At 38.9% G+C, this 22213-nt stretch overlaps 2 protein-coding genes across 4 annotated transcripts in view; both read right to left on the bottom strand.

Moving 5' to 3' along the window:
* Positions 1-14133, bottom strand: part of LOC310899592 (uncharacterized protein) — a 63513-nt gene extending 49380 nt beyond the window's left edge. For all 3 annotated transcript variants that reach the window (XR_014584415.1, XR_014584416.1, XM_083836130.1), the window contains exon 1: positions 13565-14133. Coding sequence is in view for 1 of the 3 variants with exons in the window: in XM_083836130.1 (XP_083692256.1) it covers positions 13565-13588 (24 nt within the window). In the remaining 2 variants the exon portion in view is untranslated. The remainder of the gene's footprint in view (positions 1-13564) is intronic.
* A 137-nt stretch (positions 14134-14270) lies between these two features.
* On the bottom strand, positions 14271-21214 carry COX18 (cytochrome c oxidase assembly factor COX18). Its single transcript, XM_083836122.1, has 6 exons — positions 20564-21214; positions 19166-19266; positions 18269-18432; positions 17230-17342; positions 16076-16183; positions 14271-15249 (listed from the first exon to the last, which is right to left on the bottom strand). Exons 1-6 carry the CDS (start codon positions 20918-20920, stop codon positions 15076-15078), a joined length of 1017 nt encoding a protein of 338 aa, XP_083692248.1. The 5' UTR covers positions 20921-21214; the 3' UTR covers positions 14271-15075.
* Between the last annotated feature and the right edge of the window lie 999 nt (positions 21215-22213).

Raw genomic sequence — 22213 nt, 5'->3', positions numbered from 1 at the left:
GATTAATTTTTTTCTCTGTGGCAGCCATATTAACCACAAACATTAAGAAAACGCCTCCCCACACACAGGCTGTTCATCAACAGTGAGGAACTGACTTACAAAGAGAATTTCCTGTTGTCATAACTAAGAGTAAACTAAAATTGTTCAAGGACTTGCATGGAGAAAAAAGGATCTCTGAATCCTTCTAGTAGTCTGTTCAAACTAACCTATCCCACAATTCCTGCTCTGAACTCATAAAGTTCCTGCTCTGAACTCCTGCTCTTCAGACTCATAAAGGACCTCTTGCCCTTACAAACGCTACCCAACATATTTGAAAAACCTCCATCAGCAGTACACATCAGTATATTTAGTTGTCCGTTCAATCTGAGGTGATGTAAAAAAATCCATGGACTTACATGTTCTGGTACCTCAACTAGACCTCCTGAATTCAATTCAGCCTTTCAAAAACTTCAAGCTAAATTAATATTTAAAATACCTTGTCAGAAAAGCTCACATTTCAGCATTTTCTAAGACATATTTCCAAAGAAATACAAAATGAAAAAAAAAAAAACAACACAAAAACACAGTTACGATGATCATCTATTTTTTGCTCTCAAATGGGAACGAAGACTGCAGCCAGTCTGATGTGCTCCTCCACACAAGTTCAAGTGGTTCTACCGTTACCATGTCTCTGCCTGAAGACAGACTCCTAGCCCATCTCAGTGCAAAGTAAAGAGTTCATCTTTATACAGCAGATTGGAGGAGCAACTTCTTGGCTTGTTCAAACTTGGCTGTAGAACTATATTTAGACTACGATCCAAAGATCTCTGCTTACCCTCTTGCACTTCCAAGGATCAATCATTTACCATGGCTTTACATTCTATGCGCTCTGGAACAACTGCACACCACTTCTGATCAGCACTGAAAAAGAGTCCCCAGGCAAGTTCAAAATAAACATAATAAGGCCCAAACTGCTGGATCTCACAAACCCTTTTCCTCAAAACTGGCTGATACTGAAGGCTGGCATTTGTTTCTAATTAACAACATTCTTCCCGCTACAACATGTGTGGTACCCATCAACATTCCAAATGGCTTTCGATCTTTCTGGCCCCTACATTTAATGCATTTAAGACTTGGCCTCAAAAAGCCAAAATCAAGCTTATGATTGTATCACAAGTTCTCAGCTGTACTTTAATAACAATCACCAAAACCTTCTTTTTACTGTTCACGTCTGGATGCAAAACTGTGATTTCCTTGAAATCAATTATATTCATTCATTAGTAAGGCAAGACAGTTTAGCCTCTGCATTTTTCCTACACCTGCCTTGCATCTACTGACAGAAAGCTTGATACAAATCAGCCCAATAACGGCTCTCCCTATTAAAGATCAATTATTGGGCTGCAGAAATACTTCTCTGCCGAATCTTGGGGGTGCAGGGCAGGGGGGTGCAGCTTGCCAGGCCCTGAGGAAGCAGCTGCAGTGAACTGGCAGGACACCCGCTCAGGAAAGGTGAGAAGGCTTAGCAGCTCAGTAACAATCCAGTTTTCCCTACTGTTTATCAAGGCAATACCGTTTCTTGACTTCAAATACTCTAGGTAATACCCAATTAAGCTGATGTACATTCTGCTCAGAAACTAAGGACCCTAAGCCAAAGGGAAGTAGAGGTTGTTTTTCTCTCATTCCAGCTGAAATACAGTGCCATCCAAGACAGTATATTCTATTCTTGTTTCTCCTGGAAGCTGGGATGAGAAACTTGACGTGCTGTGCATTTCCAGAAATGCTGCCACAAGGATGTGCCAATCCAACCTGCTCTATTATGGGGACAGAAAATGAAATGAGGGATAGAAGCACCAGTACAGAAAAGACGCCAGTGAAAACTATATCCTGACATCCAAGATGAGCAAAATGATTGGTCTACCAGTGGATGCTGTTCCCTTCTTGGGAAAACTCTGCTGCATTGTGTTTCAATGGTTTTCGCAAATACAATGATCATGCAGTCCTGGTGGAAGAAAAATGGTGCCTTCAATATACTTGCGGGTAGATACAATCAAACCAAGTTAGTGCTCAGACTCAAATCCTTCTAGGTACATGTGGAAATACAGTTATTGCAGTGAGAAAAAAATATCTTAGTTCCTTACCAGCAGTGTTTATACTGATACGGTCTGTGTGGATCCAACTGAACAGCAGAATGGCAGTTTCCCTCCACTCCCAGCCCATCACGTAAACTCTTACTAACAAAATTTCAAGTGCTTCCCGGACAACAACTTTGCTAGGTACATGCACCTTTCTCTCAGGCAGGCTAAGACTAGGATGAAATCCAAATGAAGTAAATATTTATACTGAATTCAGATTACAGAAAGACCGGGCATTTTTTTTCTAAACACCTATGCAGTGTCTTATCCCAAAGTTGACTCTAATTACAGCATATGAAAAAACATCAGCATCCTAGGTTCTATTCTGCTACAAACAGAGCTGTCCTCAGCAGTTCCACTTTCCAAAGAAAAGCTGATGTTTTTTGCTGCTAATATTCTATCTGAACAAAACGTCAAGAAAAAGGCAACAGAAAATATTTAGTGATATTAAGTTTCCTTAATGTTGTAAGAACAGATTTAACTGAAATAAAAAAAGAGGGGGGAGGAGAAGAAATAGCTCAGTCTTGGTCACCTTTATGCACTCCTTTACATGTTTCAGCTATCAAGCTGTGGTACATCACAGATCTCTGATCACCTTGTGCAGTTCAGGCTGCACTGTCCCAAATAACGTGCTGGCAATACCTGCAGAGCAGTATGGGTAAACAAGTCCCAGACCTCTCATTCAGTGTCTGTGTTCACTGTTAGTCGGTCCCTTTGTCAATGTGAGGCACTATAGACAGCTCTCACTGGCCTGTGACAAATTTCCCTGGAAAGTCACCTTCCACTACGTGTGACCAAAACAGGTGCGAATCAGAAAAGAGGGTCCTGACAAAGTACTCCGAGAATTGTGATCCTTAAAAAAGAATCTCCATCATTCTGCAATTACGTGACATCCAATTATAATGCAGAGACACCTTTCTGAAGCATCTCCAGCACAATTTACATAACTTCTGAATATACAGTTTAGCTGAGTCTAGCTTCCTAGCATTTAATATTCAATCATTTACATATCAGTTTGCTCCAGGGGTACAGAATTAGGTTTGTTCCTCATTTTCGTGAAAACGTTTGCTAATCTCTAGAAGTATGTTGGTGTTTTGCAAAAACATTGTGTCCATCTGAAAAGTTGGAACATTGTCTCTTATTTTCCAGGGGCTCCAAATCACATTTGTTTACTTAATCCAGGACAAAATATATTTTGTCCAAGTGATTCATCACATATCTGCAAACAATCTAAATTTTATCTACATAAATAATATGAAGATATAGCTGACTGTATTTTAACAAGCTACACTGAAAAAGATGATAATCAGAAAAGAAATACTGGGGATTGGTTGGAAGGAAAAAAAATAAATAAAATGGCTCAAATCGCAATGTGTAGTATTCAGAGGAAAAGTTTGATGAATTTTTTATTGTTTTCCACCATGGAACAAAGTAAAAGCAGATACATCATTTTTATTAAATTTTATCTAAACCTAAGTCAAAATCATGGAACACTGAATGATTTGGTCAATGAAAAATTTGTCCAAGTAATCTCTTTGAGAGGGTCAGCTAGAGAGAACATGTTTCTCAAATTAAAATATCTGACAGAGCAGCAAATTCTATGGGTCACCTTGCAAGCAGACAGACAGGCATGGTCCCCGTTGCCAGAGAGGACCCCCCTCCTCTTCCAGAAGAATCTTCATTTCCCCGAACAAGGGAAACAGCGGGCAGATGAGAAATTTGTCAAGCTTTAGGGCTCTTAATAGTCAAAAATGTCATGGTCTCACTGATAAAAAGCACCAATCTCTCCCTATGAACTCATTTTGTCAATTTACACTTAAACTTTTTTGCAGGTTAACTTTGTAGCTTCAGGCTCACAGCATGTCTTGTCTTTCTGTGACTAACTTTTTGCTAGATCTAGTATGATCTGTCCTACAGTTGTATGGCACTGGCAAGAAAAAATCCTGACATCAGCATAAACTCCTGATTTATTTGCATCCTCTAATTTGACACAAATGGGATTGCATGGTCCAGCTTAATCTAGACCACACTTGCACTGCCAAGAGATCCAGCAATGTCTAGTTCCAATATTATGAAATCATGGCCTAAACTAGTCCTAAATCTACAAAACAGAGTAAAAAAAAAAAAAAGAAAAAAGAAGAGAAAAAAAAGGATTAAGCACATTCCCTCAGCCAGCTTTTATGTGGTGCAATTCGCCATTGGCCTGACTACTTCTCTTTTAAGAAAATAAAAACTTGCTAACCCTCAAACCCTATAAATACAGCAGCAAACCTCACTTACAAGAACAGCAGCTGCTGATACTTTTTGTGCTGTGCTGAGTTTTGAAGAAACAAAACATATTTATTGTTAGAAATAAGTCAGGTCAATTAAATACAGGTAGTCCAAAAACATCATGTGAAAAAAAGAAAGAGGTTCTCCTCCCAGCTGGCCACATGGCTGCAAATACAGATGGCTTTGCAGAGACAACTAGGCAGAAAGAGGGACTGTCCCAACACCTGCCAACTTCCATTTAGCATCCTTATCCCAGAAAGAGAGATCAGCTAGCAAGGCCTTTTCATTATTTTAAAGATCAGTGGTGTTAAACACTGGGTTACTTCAAAGGGGCATGGCAACAACATGGAAAAGCTGTGAATGCTGCAAAGCGATGGGCCGATTAAGTTCTGAAACAGCACCAAGATGAAAGACAGAAGAAAATTATTTTTGATCCAAGGCCTGCCTGCTCACCCCAGATTTTACAACCCTGGCAGACCAACAATCGACAGCATTAACTATAGTTTGAGCACCCCCGTGTGTACAGCAGCAAATTCAAAAATGCTTAGGGACTTTTTGCTGTCCTGAAATCACATAAGTGGAAGCGCCAAAATTGACAGATTGCCTTTGAAAAAAATTCTCTGCACTTCAAGGAATCCAGACTAGAAACTCAGTTTTGAATTAAGAATTTGGATGCCCCACTAAAACAACCACAAAGAACAACCAGGTGGACTGGCAAACAGCCTCAAATTCTTGGGCAGACACCAGCACTCCCCTCTAGTGCCTTGTAAAAGGTGTTAATACTGACATTTGCATCTTGAATGTGACACTGACAACCTCATCTTCCTTGCAGTATTTCAAGCTAATAAGCAAAGGGAAGTTATGAAGGAAAATCTCTCCTTCTTCCTCAAATACCACATTCTTTTTTTTTTTTATTTCAAAGAAACCTGAAGCAGCCTTCTCTCTCTCCCCTCAAAGTTAACGGGCTTGATAATTTACTCTTCACTGCTTTCAGTAAAGTCAGGAAGCATGAAAGTAAGTGAAGAAACACTTAAGCCAATTAGAGCTACATGTCACGTTACTAAAATATCATACATAAAGTCTAATGTACGTGCTTTTTCAAGGCACTTCAATTTTGTTCCTCAGAAAATACAAGGTTTTTCCAATTTCTTCTTCAGAAATCAACCTCTGTTCACTTACTGGCAGAAAGCACACTCTCTAACACTACATGCCCTCGTGCAAGGCCACTCACTCATGCAGTAGCATAAAGGATAGAGCAGATTTCTTACTGGGACTACTTCATTTGCACAGCTCACAAGCTTGAGACAGGCTGCTTTACCTTTCTGCGTTCAACCGTGTCTCATAGATGCGGACTGAAAACAAAAGAATCACCTTACGATGGGTATGCATCCTAGGAAGGAAAACAGCAAAGGCCTGACTCCTCTTCACTACAAAAAGCATAAAATATCACAACAAGGATTTGTGACAAGACAGAAAATGTCTTTTAATAGAGTAATTAGCACGGCTGAAAAAGGAGATAAGCGTTTGGGCACAAAGTCTTTTTCTCAGGTCAAAATTATTAAAGCTAACAAGCATCCCAGCCCTATTTTTCAACATTCAACTCTTCAACATTTTCAAGATAGAGAATGAAACATGTATGACCTGTAACTACATACACATTTAAATATCATTAATCCTAAACTGAGAAGGCGAGCATGCAGTGTGTGAATGAGCAGGTTCTCCTGGTCACACACACATAAAGGAAGCCCTAGCTACACCAGATAGGCAGGGGCAGTCAACGTGTGTTTAAAGGGGGGGGGGGCACTTTTTTTTTTTTTTTTTTACATTTTACTTTTAAAATATTACCAACAAAACACACTTTTTAGTACCTCACTCTCATTTTCACCATATATCCTGTCGACTTGTCTTTGGAGAAGTACCTTCTGTGTTGCATTAGTATTAAGGAATACTTCACAATGGCTTTGAAAGTATCCATGCATGCTCTGGATCAACTTTGGAATAGAAAAACAATACAGACAATGAAGGCTCCAACTTACACTCCCTACAGGACCTGCACCAGGATCTCAGAAATTATCAGCTCTATCAGTACAGAACCCATTCAAGGAACTTAAACTTAGCCGAATTTGACTGGACTGAATTCAGCTTGACAACACCAGCCTCCCCCTCTACGTAGCTGCATTACTTCAAGAACCCTCTTCCAGATTCAGGTTTCACCTAAGATAATGTTATAAGAAATCCACCTCCAAATACATTCAGAGGGACTTGATTCTTTTTTAACTTTTTTAACTTTCTTTTTTAACTTTTTTAACTTTAACTGGTGGGCCTTGGGTGTGATTCTGTAAGATAAGCAGAATTTAATTGGTACTAAATATACATGAAAAAATGGAAACCGGAGCATCTAGTAACAGACTGCTGCACCCTTGTTGCTTTTAGCAAAACAGCGCTGAAAATTTGCCTGTGGGGCAGAAGCAATCAAACTGACTGGCAAAGTTCACGTTAAAGTTTCATGAAAGTGAAAATTTCCATCTGGACACATGCTCACTTTTATCTTCCCTGCACAGTTTGCTCAGACCTGAAACTGACTACTTGCAATAGAGAAAATAGTTCACAAAGGCCATGAATGAGCTTGACTTAAACATAGCACAGTGATCTTTATGCTGCAAATGGATTCTTGGAGATATCAGAAACAAACAAGAAACTGTCAAAATGTAGTTAGTATATCAAATTAATCGTTACAAACATTTATTATGTAAGTTTATCTCTATTGACCAGAAAGTCTCGCATTTTAATCAGTGTCTGACAAAGATTAGCTGGGGCATGCATTGCATGTGCTCTACCCATGACAAGGATCTGCTGGCTCTTCAGCACACACATCATTATACAGGGATACATATTTATTGAAATGTATAGTGTACGTGTATCTACATATCTGTGTCTAACTCCACTAAACATGCTGTTTCTCTTAATGAATATATGCCACATACTGCTTACTCCAGCACAGACATAATCCCAAGGAAAATAAAAATGCTTCTTCCTCAAACCATAGGGTGACACATCCTAGAATGTGACAGACTTTTAAAAACATCTAAAAGAAGAGATAATCTAACAGAGCCGGTATTATTAAACTTTTGGTGTCCTGACATTTGTTAATCTGCATGAAATGGCTTTCATCAATCTGTCTCAAGGCCCTCTTTCTGCTTCCCAAGGGATCCTGTTCTTATTTTTCACTACAAAAAAGCCATCTCAGGTTTAAAGTACTGCCCAGAAGCTTCAGAATGGCTTGTTCCCAAGCTGGAAACAGGAACCTGTCTCAGAATAACCTTGCTAAGGAAGGTGAAGAGTTTTTTTTTTTTTTTTTTTTCCTCTTGAGCCGTGCAGAGTACCAGCTCCCCCTGCTGCCTGCTCACCGTCCACGTTTGGCAACGTTCTTTCTGGTACCTTCAGCAGGCAGTAACGATGCAACACTCAACTCACGAAGATCTGCAACACCCGCTAAAAATCTACAAACAACTTCCTACACATGATGCAGTCCTGGAAAGGGCTTTATTCCATCAGTTCTGACCCCATGCCACGACCCCCTTACCTGCAGCTTTTGAGCTGTTTGTTTGGCACACTCCTGCACTTGCTAATCGGCTGTTCTGCTACACTGAAGAAACTGCTTCTCCTGTATTTTTGAGCCACATCCATCCTTTCCTTCTTTTAATTTGGGCCTTTAGTCAAGAAATGACGTACACTGGAAGCACCAAGCTGCTTTCAGCTTAAGTTGCTGTAAGAATGAGCACGTAAACTTAGCTGTAGTCCCTGGAATGCAGGAAAATGCACCGATCTTGTCAGCAAATCCCCAAAGAGCTTCCAAGCTGGTGCAAAATACTTGCATTACAGCCACCTTCGAGCTGTTTTCTGCTTAGACACAATGCTTTCATTGCATCTTTTGACTTGCAGTTTCTGACACACAAGGTTCTACTTGGAACAGAATATCCCAGCAACATACAGATGTAGCTGTATCAGCAATGTTCTTATTCACAACCAGACACTAACATCAACTCCATGAGTAAACCAGCCAAATCTGTATGAGCATAGCACCATTAGAAGATGGCATCTCCACTTGGCTCTTTCTCCAGAATTGCTGCTGTCAGTCAGAAACACTATCTCTCTGTACCTGTAAAGTTACAACTCTGTGAACACAAACGTATACAGTAAACCAAGTGTTACAACGTATAGTTAGAGCTACCAATTAGAAGATTCATGTCCTCATACAGAAAGTTGATTCTTGATACCCTTTAGAAAGCCTGAAGACATTTAACTTGGGGTCAAAATACAACTGTAGGAGAAACAGGATTCTCCAATTCCATCATGCAATTAACGGTTAAACGGCTGACTGAAGAAAATAGTGGCAAGATGAACACATACAAGTAACAGGATTTGTAAGCATATGGTGCAATCAGTTTTTCTTGAGTTTCACTATGCTAAAGTTAGGGCAGCACTCAAACACGTTACAAATCACTGCAATTCAGGTAACAGCCTAAAATTCTGTGCTAAAAATTTTGCTCCCAATTTTTTGTAAACTCAGTTTACATCAAAGAAATAACTAGGAACTCTCCTAGTAGAACCTGTTCTGTACATGACCTGTGAAATACTATAATATTCATACAAAGAACTAATGGGTCCATGAGAAATGTTAATATCCCAAAATCCAGGCATAATGCACAGAATGCTAAACACAACAAAATAGCATTTTAATTACTAAGTACAAAACTGCATTTAAAAATAACTGTCTCGTGCACAAGACTTCCAAATGCTTATATTACCAACACATCCCCTATGTGTTTTCTTTTAAAATCGTAGACTAAGGTGATTAAGCAAGAATCTTAATTCTTACTTTTTAAACGGAAAATCCTTTAAAATCTTTAAATAAGTAAATAACTTCTTACCTTTCATTGTAAGAGAGAAAAATCTTGAAGTCCAACCCAATATTGACACAAAGCACAGGAGGTGAATTATTTTATAATTGTGGTACTTAGAATTCACTAACATGGCAGTTTTGGGGGTGAGGAGGAAGGGTACACAAAGACTAAGTATAAGTTTTCTTTTAAAAGAGGTTGCTGACAATGCTAGCAGTTCCATACAGGCATAGAGTTGTAACAAAACACCACATGCACATGCTCCATATTAATCTATGCAATTATCAATTATTGGAGCGAGCTTTTCTTAAGAAACAAATGAAGAAAAATGCATTTATTAGTTAAAGGAAGAAAAGGAGATCAAAGACATGACAAACTGTTGTTAACTAATACCTATGTAAAGGCCGAGGATAGCAGACTGGGAGAAAGATTCCTATAGAATGGAGCATTCTCCTGTGCCTTCTTGCTAAACAGAGAAGTCTAAGTAATTTATGTAAAATGTAGTTACTGATTTTTGATTTCATCTCTCTTACTAGTTAAAGATTAATAGCATCCTTAGAGGTGTAAAAGAGCAGTTTACCACTGCTTTCAGATATGCTTCAAAACACTTTCTGGAAGAATCATTTATTCATAGTTTTGAGAGAAAGGGACAAAAACTAAAATCATGGCATTGGGGAGAAAAGCTAAAAGAAGAAAGGAGGGTTGTATATGTATACACATAAACTTATGTACCAAAGTATACATACTTTAAACAAAAAATATTTTATTCCCCTTTCCAGCTGTCTCTTGCTTACTAAGGGCTTATAGTATCAGCTCTCAGACAAGGCTGAAGCATGTCTGAGGCACGTGGATTTTTTCAGCCTAGAGTGGAACATTTATTTTCTTGACTTATAATTTATTTTACAATTTCTCCTGCCTTTTTATTCAACAGCTTTCAGACAGTTTTATGGCTGAAGTCCATCAATCTTCTTTCATGCCTAGGATGTTATTTAATAATCCCCTTTTCTAGATTTTTCATCCATTATGTTGGAAGAGAAACAGTCAATTTAACTTAATGATGCTACTGTTTAAAGGTCAGCTTTATGCTGTTAAGAGACCCCCAGGATGAACAGAACTTGCTTCTGCTTTTCAGAGGGTTGTTTTTTTTGGCAATGCTAGGAAAAACAATTTAGAAATTCCAGTGCTTTTGATTGTATTAAAAGAATTTAAAGAATTTGTGCAGCAGGATCTACTAACTGAATTTCAGAAACTATACATAAATTAAGAAGCTTTACTTTTATTTTACTGAAAGCTTATTACTAGGGAGTACTTTGGCAGATACTTGCTGAAATGTAGAAATTTGAGATCTAACTCTAAACCTACCCTCTTTTAGTTTAAAGCCATTACTCATTGTACTATCTATCACTGCACGCTCCCTGACAAAGAGTCCCTCCCCAGCTTTCCTGTAGGCCCCCTTTAGGTATGGGAATGCCACTACCAGGTCTCCCCGGAGCCTTCTCTTCTCCAGGCTGAACAATCCGAACTCTCAGCCTGTCTTCACAGGAGAAGTGCTCTGAGCATCCTCACAGCCCTCCTGTGGCCCTCCACCACACCAACCTGCATTATACCTGAACCACTGCTACATAATTCAGAAATAAAAATACCAGTTAAAAGAATTACAATTACTGGAAGAATTACAATTCCCAATCTGTGATTATCACTGTTTCTGCTTCACAAACAAAAACATCCTTAGTTCCCATAATCTGCTGCCCTGTGCCAGGCAGTGAAAGGACTACTCTGCAGGATATCTTTGCACAGTTCTTTTGTGTAATGCTCACTCTGTTTGTGATGAATCACCTACGTACCTCTGTATTCAGAGAGTGAAAATACTTACAGTGAAACAACTGTTCCTTTTATCCACTTTGTTCCTTCCCCTCTCTTTGACGGACAGCTATGAAACTTGTTGTATATAAAATGGCTAACATTTCTGATAAGATAAAACAGTGGTATTGCACAAATGCATGCATTTCCAAATAAACAGAAGATACTGAAAATGCTGGATTCTCCAATGTCAGCCTATGCACACTGGAATGGGCAAAGACAAAGTTCCTCTGTGTTTGATGACAAAACAAGTTTTCCTTATTTATACAGTTATTTCCTGAAATATTCTGCCTGTAGGAGTTGTCAACTTGTAACCATATAGGATTTTTTGTTGTTTTGTTCTCTTTTTTACATTTAACCAACAGTGTTCTGAGAAACACATAATTTTTGCTTTCTCTTCCAACACAGAGGTTTGCTCTTATTTTACATATACTGAATACTAAATTGCAACTACAGCTACAAACTTGACTCAGCAGAGCTGGAAGACTAAGTTTTGTCACCTCAGTATCTGGAACAGTTGAAACAAGCTGCATGGTACAGTTTATTCACTGCCAGGAAACTTGCAGATCTGCAGAAAACCAGTGCTCAGTGCACTATGGAATTTATCTCCAGGTTCTACTTGAGTTAAATGAGCACCTTCCCTGAGACACATCTCAAAATAAATTAAATTCCTGTCACATTACCTCTTAAATTTGAGGACTGATGCTTTCCTCAATTGCTGAAGAATGCCCAACCTGTTATCTTCATAACAGTCATGTTAATACTAAGGAATCCTACCTGATCTTTCAAAGAAACACACTCCTCTTTATAAAATTCTTCCTTTCTGGTCAGCTGTACAAACCATGAGCTGTGCTATGCTCTCCACAGTGATATATCATAGTTTCTTGACTACAGTCTGCTTCTGAGGAACCACGGTTTCAGTTGTCATATTTACCCTGTGAAAAGGACAATCAAACATTGTATGCCTTGCACATAGCTCTCCACGTTAACAGATTTGAAGCTCCTTGGCCAAAGAGGTACAGAATTCCTAAAAGCGAAGTGGTGAATGGTTGAATACTTCTGCCTCATACTCTTTTGCTTCAAATAATATGCAGAAATATTTATTTTTTCCCCGGTTTTAGGCTGAACAGTTTAAATTTTGTTCACCTTAAAACCATATATATTAATTTTTCAACACAGAAACAATAGTCAACGCCAGTGCAAGGTCTCAACTCCTTTTCAGAGAGGAAGAATAATGACATCACCAGCACAAAATAGCTTCAGCCTTACTGAACTTCTACTCAGTAAGGGTAGATCAGGGGATTTAGAATGCACACATGAGAAAGGAATTCATATCACAGACTGACTTCTAATCAAAGTAAGGAGCGAGGACAAAAAAACAGTTCACTGCTATTTTCCAAACCCAAAATTTCAACCAAAAACTGCAAATATTTCATAGATATGAGAAAGCATTTTTTGCAATTTAATTGGAGGAGTAAATGAGACAAAAACAATAAATATATCACAGAGAGCACCGGAGCTGATCGGAATCAGCAAGCAAGCAGAATTCTAATTTGCAAAGCTGCGAGCATGGCTCAAGTTACCAGGTGTCCATTTTGAAAATGTTGAGAACTGCTCCAGCTCTACTCAAATTGTGCTGGTCACAGTCCCCAGGTATTTCAAAGCAAAGTGTAGGAAGCAAGTAAACCACGGATGTGGAGTAATTCACTTCCTGAGCACTTTCCTGTTAGTCTTCGTAGCTTTGAGTTTGGGTTTAGTTTTGCAATGTGAGATTTGAAAACACTCAAGACCTCTTATATTTATTTTAAATACACTCATCTATGGCCAGTTCCCATTTAATCAAATGTCTTGTCATCCTTCTGCTTACTCTTCAAGTCTTTTATTCGTTTCTATTATTTTCGTGTTTATTTAACAAATGCTAAACTTACCACTTGACCTCACCATCACTCAGAAAAATCACACACTCTATACTACCTTAGTAGAGATCTACTATGAAACAATTATAAACCCATAATGAAGGAAGGAGGGCCTGCTCCTGCCATCTTTAGTTGCATGAGACCTATGACGCTAAGCACAAGAAAATTATCAGCCAGGCCTTTTAGGTCTTATCCTGTTGCCATTTTAGTTGACGAAAAGCTTCCCTTTAGCTTTAGTAGTAGCATTAGTAAACTCACTAAATCCTGCTATGCTATTTGAGGTCACAAAGTACACCGAAGTCACCCATTCTCAAAATCTGTGAGCAAAAATCAACTGCAATATCTCACCAAGCTTCATTACCTTTTTTTGCATTCAGCCAGGCCAGCTAGCATTGTGAAGTGAGTCACTCTCCAACATTTAAAATGACAAAACCCCATATGTTCATCAACCAACATACAAAATCTTGTAAATGCACCTCCTTACTGTAATAACAAAGCTACTTACCTGTACCTGAAGAACTGCATACATGTTTGCAAACAACAGCACAACCTCTGATTGAAACCTCAAAAAGGAAGGAAACACCTTTATGGGAAAGAAACATTATTATAGAAGACTAAATTCACCATTATTCTTAAGGAAACAGTAATAGTGTTAAACAGTACATTTACAAGAACAAGGACACTAGAAACAAACAGAAGACTCCAGAGTCTTTCTGCCATGACAAAGGCATGTGATCACTGGCTTGGTACTGTTGCCTGCTGTCAGCCCTGTGCTCCATTTGCTTCTCTTTTCCCAGAGACAAATGTTTTTGTCTGACAAAAACAAACCAACCAAACAAAAAACCACCACGTGTTATTTTTAAAATCACTTGCTCTTATCAAAGATTAATGAGCAGTGACTTGAACAGTTACAACATGAATCATCTTGTTTCTGTTGTATGAAAACCATATGACAGCAAAGAAATATTTTGCTTTCTATCCTGATTGCTGCTTCTGAAAGAAAACATTACTTTTTATGAGACTGGACTTGCACAAACTTCTGTGCAAAGGAACATCAGTGTGCATAGGCTTCATCTACTAATTTAAATGTATGCAGAGCAAGGTTAGACGTAAACATAAATTACCCCTACAGAAAGCGCTTACATATAATTACACAGGTGCTTACATAAAAAAAAAAAAAGAAAAAAAAACACACACTCAAACACAGGTCCTTTAAGGCATAAAGCATTTGCAGTTTACCTTTAGAACTTATATTAGAATAGTTGATGTACAGTTGCATGAAATATTTGGTTTCTTCTTTTTCAAGATGCTACTTGCATCATTTTTGTACATACAATGGGCAGCTGTTACTCAATTTTATTCATGAAAAAAATCAAAACCATAATGTCGTCACTCACCAGGTGTACACCAGAAACAAGACACTTACCCTCCTAACTCCAAATCTGATGCACAAAAGACTGCTAATCACCTAGTTTACTTTGCAGTTTGCAAGAATCATGTCAGAACTGTTGCAAAATGTCACATTAACCACACAATTTGACTCTATTTTCCAATTGACTCTAACTGATTACAAATCAACGTGCACCCGTGTCTAAATTAACAAACCAATAACTACACCATGTCAGCCCATCTACTCTTTCTCCTCACCCTAGAATTTGTAGTTCAATAATCCACAGGTCAGATCAGCTTCACTACAAGAAGGCAGCCTACATGAGTCACAATTTTATTTAATATTCATCTTCACAATTCCTTACAACAATTTAGGTGATGGACTTCCATCACCAGACTATACTAATTACAAAACCAGCATCCTCAAAACCAAGCTTCCCAATAAACATAAATTTGTGCTGATGAATCATTCTTTATAGCCAGAGGGTCAGCATTTCCTTTGTAAAATAAATATATTTCAGCTGCAGCACTTTACAGTAAGTAAAATAGGTACATCTCAACAAAATACCACTTCTCAATTACGCATGCTAGCTTTGTGGGACAGCTGTTCTGACAGTTCAAAACACATCATTTCTTAAAACCGTATCTGGTAGTCAAGGCGGACACAATATCCCTGTAAGGAGTATCCGAGTCAGATTTGGTCCTTGGTATGCAACACAGTCGGCGAAAGGTCGGAGAACGGAGCAACAGGTTGTGTGAGAGTCCCATGAAGCTTGAGGACAACCAGTACAACGCCATGGACTGCAACAAGACAAATACTGAGTTCAGCCACCCTAGATGCAATGAAGACACTACAATTTCAGGCAGCTCTTCACAAACCACAACCACAGGTTATTCCTAGTAATCAAAAAAAAATTCACCTAAATATACTCCTCTCGATAACAAAATGGCTTCCATTTCAAATGTATTTTTCACTCTCTCTCAACTCTTCCGGGAAAAAAAGTCATCTACACTGAAGCTTGGTAACGGTTTATAAATTAATTCATGTCCGACTTGCGTAAACACCTGTGTTTCAGACTAAATAAACCTGATCAGCCAACTGTACACATTGTTTTGCTAACCACTGCAAAAACATTCAGAAGTAGAACACTTGATAAAAATGAGAAGTGTTCTAAGAAGGATGTGGAAAATTTCCAAATCTAAAAACTAAGCTGTTTTCCTCTTACAGTAAGCAAATACATATTAGAGCTTCATTTGCATCTCCTTAAAGCACTCCCTCTCATTTCTGAAATCACAAAAAGCATGCTAGCAGTACTGAATTTCTTATCAAGCCTAGTTTGTGAAACTGATGTTTAGAAACTGTGACTTTGTAGATTCTTCCCTTTTGGACAATGATATCCCACTGTGTTAACAATTCAAATGCATACTTAGACAGAAAGTCTTAGCTGTTTTAGGGCACACTATAACAAAGACCATTAAACAGAGAATATTTTATATACATATAAATTGTAACAGAGATCTATCACATAGACCAGTGATTTGGGCCATTATCTTGGCCCTATGAACGTATGAAATAGGCCACAAAAGTCACAGGTAAACGGAGACACCACCAAGACTCTGTACTTACTGAGGGGACCGTTGCAGCAACAGGGATCATTACTACTGACAACACTCGAAAGAAATTTGTCGCAAGCTTCTGGAACCTGGAAACTTCCATTTTTTGTGAGGCAAAAATCTGAAGGAAAGAGAGAAGAAGCCCACAGTTATAAATAAAGTATTTGTCTCATGTTACTTGTTTAAAAAAAAAAAAAAAAGAACAGTAACAGTGGGGTTTCCTGTAACCTAGTATCCTTGTTCACATATTTTCATTTTCCCATTATTCATTTCAATTAACAATCTAGTACAATCTTTCCTTTAACTTGTTTCATGTTTTATGTGATTACTTCGTATAAAATAATTATATTGACCTATCAAAGTACCCATCTAAATCATTTCAAGGCAACATCATTTTACACAGCCACTATGGCACATTCAGAATTTCCAGCACCTCATCCTCAAGAACAGTCCTCTGATAAAGGGCTACCAAGAGGAAACAGATCGAAACTGGTTGACGGGTAATCAAATGAAAACAAAATCAAGTCTACAGTCTTGTATTCTCATAACACAATCTTAGTCCATGTGACACAGAAGACAATGGAGGAAGAATAAAATCCAGTTGCTTAGTCCGATGAGGGCAACTAACAGAAAGAGTAAAAAAACAAAACAAAAAAAACCACATTTCCATTAAAGAAAAAAAAAAAGAAAATGAAGACTACTTTCTTCATTTTGTTTCCATTCACTCCTCTCCCCAGCTATCTTCCAACATTCTGGATTTCTTAATATATTAATTAGAACAAATAATATTGTTAATTTTGACTACAAGGTAGAAACTATTTTTTTCTGAGGTTAAAAAAAAGTGGTTTTTGAAGCTAAAACCCAGGCAGCTCATTAAAGAAGTCTTTTAAGAGCAACTTCAGAGCTGAGACAAAAATTTTATTGAGGCTCAAGTCAAGCAAATGAGGTATATCAGAAACGTCTGAGCAGAATTTTTCACCTCTAAACAAGACACATGCACATTCAAATACATGGAACAATTAGGCTATTTTTCAGTTCTGCATTTAAAGCAGTCATAATCTGAAGCTACCACGATGTTACTGTGTTTTATAAACAAGTAATATTGTCTTAAAAATCTGAAATGAAAATTATCCTCTTGGAATCATCCTGTTTATTCCACCAACATACCTCCACTATCAGCAAATTCAAGAGCCCAAGTGAAACCGGCAAAATCCACGTAGAATCTGGTGCTGTGAGGTCTGTAAACCACAACGTTCCACCTGTCGAAAACTGTTCCTGAACTAAAACAAAAATGAAAAGAAGGCATGGAATTAATGATTTTCTACCTCAATTTTAGTCAGAGCTGTGCCAAATATGGCAGACAAATCACCCAAATTTCTAGGTGCATCTTATTTATGTAACAAATGATACTAAAAAGTATTTTGTGTAAAAGATCACTTATCAAGGCAGTCTGCTACCAATACAAGGGAAAAATGGTGGGAGATATGAGAGAGATGCAAGTTAACTCATGATAGCCACTGATTCAGGTCAGCCAGTGGCTGATTAATCATCAAATTAGGTTGATCTGAACAGCCATTTTATAAGCCAATAAGGAGAATACACAGTGTAAAAACCTACACTGACACAATCTAAACTTTTTGTGCTTTTGAAGTAATTGTATTTTTCTTAATAACAATATCACTTGTCACTTTTATTTTCAGAACAAAATGTAAACTCTGTCTTCAGTAGACTACAAAACGATACAAGTGCATATGACCTAATGAAATGTTCCATGCTGTTTTCAGAGCTCAGATCCCGATACTGCTTTTAAACAGGCATCTCCCAGCTCACAAGCCCATTATACATACTGAAAGCATATAAACTGATATCAGTTAAGTGTCTGGATCCTGTTAACACCGACTGAAATAGTTCAGATCAAAGAAAAGTGTAGGTGTGGTCCAGAAGCAAGCTCCTTGATTAAATGAACTGTGGTCTACTCTAACACAACATGTACAATGTACCTAATAGAAACATTTAAAATCCGTTTTATTAGATATTTATCTATGCTTAAACTATTTTAAGTTCAAAAACTTAATAGTAGAGTAGTTTTTAAATCAACTTGTACGTCAGACTCAGGACATTATGCTCTTTAACCAACTAAGTGCTTGTAAAAACAGTAGCTGAATGAAAAATGACTGTTTTGAGTGCATCTCTTCAGGCAGATCACCTTCTGAGTTCAAGGCACCAATGCTGCAGTTGCGCAAAGCGAGGGACACGAAGACCCACATCGGAATCTGCACCCACACCAGTAAGGTGGCTTTGAAGGGATGGCAGTTGTCTCGAATGTACAGTTCCGTGATAATCCTCCGTAGGTTCTTCTTAAAATGAAACCTTTTAGAAAGAAAAAAAAATAAAAATTAAAAAAAAAACATAAAAAATAACAAAATTCTTCCAATATGATACAGCAGAAATTCTCAAATTCTAAAATAATAATTCAACAGGCTGGGCATGTCGACTTATTTACGTGTAAGTCTGGAAAACCTGAAGGTCTTTCATCTTAAAACATGCTTCTCTCTCTCCCTATTTTTTGCCAGCCCCCATTCCTCTCAACTTTTAGCTCTGTTCCTGTAAGCAACTTCTCATGAGTTTTCACATCATCATGCTAGAAGTGACTACAATATTTTATTTTACAATGCTTTTTGTCTGAACTGGGATATCACTTTTCCAACACAGAGGCCATCGATCAGTTACGCAGTCTTCAATGTCCTAGCTAAGATATCCTGCTAGTAAGTGAGGTGCAGTTCTCCACTAAGAAATGAACAGAACCACAACCATCCAAGCCTTCATTTTCCTAAACATCATAATAGCTAAGGAAAGTTTAGTTGTGAGTAAAGATGAAAGTGCCTAGATTTGGACATCTAATCAGTAGCTTCTCAGATAATCAGAGCTAAAAGCATTGCCTTTTAGGGTATATCCAACACACAAAAAAGTTTAAAAAGCAGTAAAAAAACACCTAAGTCTAGGGCAAGAACAGACTCTTTTTCTATAAGGTTGCTTTTTGTTGGGGTTTTTCACACCTCCCATCTGGAACGTTTTTGTAGGGTACACGGAACTGTCATCTTACCTGGCAACCTTATCAGACCAACCCAGTTGCTTTCCATGAACAGAAACTTCATAGCGAAGACGCTCAGAAAGTTTTTTAATTTCAGGTTGTAAATTTTCCAACTAGCTAAAGAAAAGGAAACATGTTTATGAACAGACAAACAGTTACATGTAAGAACCACTTCCTCTCCTCACCTCATATGGATACTCATATGGATACATTAAAAACTACTGTGAAGGACAAGGCACAATTCCATGAATACCGTTTATATGTAGACAAAATAAGTATTTGAGAACACTAATTAAAAATATTTATGATACCAATCAAATATACCAGTAAAACCAATTGGGTTTTAAATTTTATTCTTAATTAGTATCCTTCTGTCTTCACACAAGGGATCATAACAAGCCACTTCACGTAACAAAAAGCCTCAATTGTATTTTAAACTCCCACAGGATACAACTGCACAGTCTCTGAAGAATATGAGGAATGTTCTGAGGAATAAGAACAGATTCCATTATGGAATGCTGCAATACAACTTTCAGTTTTGCAATCAAAAGAGAAGAAAATGAATGGAATACTACAGGAGAAACAAAATACATAACCCTACATGAAAAAAAAAACAGATTAAATTGCACTTCTTTTGCCATATTGCTTTTTGAACTATAATCATTGAAAATTCATGTCTGAGAAACACAGGTGCTTTTAAAGACCTGTCCAACCTTTCCCATTGTTATCTCACACAACATATACAGATGATGAGTAAAGACCTCATTAATTCCAAATTAACCTTGAGCTCTGACAGCTGTGCATCAACCTAAAATCCTCAGAAGTTGCCAATAAAAAGAACAGAAAAGGAAAAACTTCCTATCATAGAACCGAAGTGCTTCCTTTATCGCTGCAGGGACAGAATATAGGCTCTTCAGTAACTTCAACTATTTTCCTCACTTTTGAGGAAAAAAATAGACGTTTAGGAGGTACTGAAGGCTAACGTACATCAGACTTTTAACAGAGCGACGTGATTTGCCGTTGTGTTTAAGGTAACTCGAGGCACAGAGAGCACCTTCCATACACTATTTGAATCACGCTAAAGCAGTTAAGCTTTCATGTGGCTACCGTGACAAACCATATTCACGTTTTTCAGTTGTATTTAGGCTTTAAGCGTTCAAGGAATGCCAAATAAACGAGAAGAGGCAAGTTTACAACCACAGAAAAAACCTTCCGCGGGTTGCAGCGCTCCCTCTCCGCACGAGTCCAGTCAGCAAAGGAGACCCCGGGCAAAGGCGGCAACAGCAGCCACGACCCCAGACCAGCATTTTTGTGGTAAAATAACAGCACCGCGCACACCATGGTGCCCCCATTTATTGTTTTCCCCGCAGACAACAGCTCCTGCGTGTCCACCCCTCCGCCTGGACCCACCTTCGCCAGGAGGCGGCTCTGGTGGGCGGCTAGCGGCAAGGTGACGGCGGTGCGGAGGGCGGCGCCGCCGCAAACGATGGCGGCCCACCACGGCAGCTCGGCGGCCGCCTGCAGGGCCACCAGCCCGCCCTCAGCCCAGTGCACGGGCGCCGTCTGCGCCAGCCACCCGTACCAGCCGCCGGGGCTCCCGCTTGCCGACGCCGCCACCACAGCGGCGACCGTTAACGGCGGGCCGCGGCGCGCGAGCCGCCACATTCTCAACGTCCGCCGCGCGCGCAGCCCGCCCACCGTGCCGTCGGGCCCGCGCGCATGCACCGGGCGCGGAGGGAGGGTGAGGTGCCGGGCTTGCGCCGCCATTTTGGATGAGGGCAAAAGGAAGGGAAGAGGGCTGAGAGGAAAACGGCCATGGAAAAGGGCAATTACCGTCTCACAGCACAACTGCTGCAGTAAATCTTTTTATTTGCCCCAACGTACCTCCTTCCTAGCCCCAGAGCTGTAAAGCAATTTCCCCCACATCTGAAAGTTGCTGCATCAAGTGCGTTCACTCTCCCTGAATTTCCCTTTGAGTCCTGTGTCGAAATGCGGCTTCTATCTAGAGCATGGGACTGTTTTCTTTTAAAATAAAGAAGACCTGCCAGGTCTCAAAAGAGTACGTTCCTTTTTTTTTTATTGGTCAAATAAATGCAGTACATTTGAAATATAAAAAAATGTATCTGAAAAAAAATGTTCCTAGTACAGACTTCCTAGTACAGAGCCCAGGCTTTTAGTTAACAAGCCCAATGCCACAGCTGTAGCACCAAGCCTACACTACCCTGGCCACAGTTTGATTTTCAAGTCAACAAAGTACAGTAAGAAACCACATCCTAAGAAACTCTGTTCGTTTGAGCCACAGAATACATTGTTGTAATAAATATTGAGCAGCCTCTCTGTGAAGGATTATTTCAGAATAAGAATGTAAATAATCCTAATTAGCACTGAAGCAGTAAGCCTAGGATTCTAGGAGAGGGGAAGAGGTCACACAAGACCTCAATGGCACTGTTCTCCACTCATAGTAAGGTGCTGAAATGGAATTGCAATAATTTTTCTTAGCAGTTCTTCAGTTCAGTATCCATTTTGATACACCCCCGTCTTTGTACAACATACTTCAAGTGATCAGAGAGCTGGAAAAATGAGCTTGCTTAATGAGAGCATCATGTAAGGGCATGTAAAAGGACATCAGTACACACAAAACTTCTGGTCATCTCCGAAATTGCCCAACGTTTAAAAGGCAATAGGTTTCTTTGGACAAATATTACCCTTCCCCCCCCCCCCCCCCAAGTTGCTTAAGTACCACCATAAGAAATACAAAATAGCACTTCAAAAAGTCATGCCTTAAAAGCAGACCATTGAACTAATGTGTCATTTCTTGGTCAGACTGTATGTCTCAGGAGAGTAATTTAAAACAGACGGGTTGAATTTGAGTGACACAGCAAGTAAAAATAACAAGCTTTCCCTTCAGCCTTCCTCCAGACAGAATAACCAGTAACAACAGATCATGGTGACCCACATTGTCCTGTCCCACGTTGTCTTGTGGGAAAAGACATTCAACTTGTAGATGTACTTTAAGCTGTATATACACAAAGTGTACAGGGATCTTGACTCAAGCTCTGC

This window comes from Anser anser (assembly GCF_964211835.1).
Source record: "Anser anser genome assembly, chromosome: 4".
NCBI lineage: Eukaryota > Metazoa > Chordata > Aves > Anseriformes > Anatidae > Anser > Anser anser.
This window is presented reverse-complemented; position numbering and strand designations above follow the sequence as displayed.

Coding starts and splice junctions, on each gene's coding strand:
- COX18 (XM_083836122.1), bottom strand. CDS start 20,920: ATGGCGGCGCAAGCCCGGCACCTCACCCTCCCTCCGCGCCCGGTGCAT. Junction 19,267..20,563: donor AGAGCCGCCTCCTGGCGAAG/GTGGGTCCAGGC, acceptor TTCTTTAGCTAG/TTGGAAAATTTACAACCTGA. Junction 18,433..19,165: donor TGGTCTGATAAGGTTGCCAG/GTAAGATGACAG, acceptor TCTTTCTAAAAG/GTTTCATTTTAAGAAGAACC.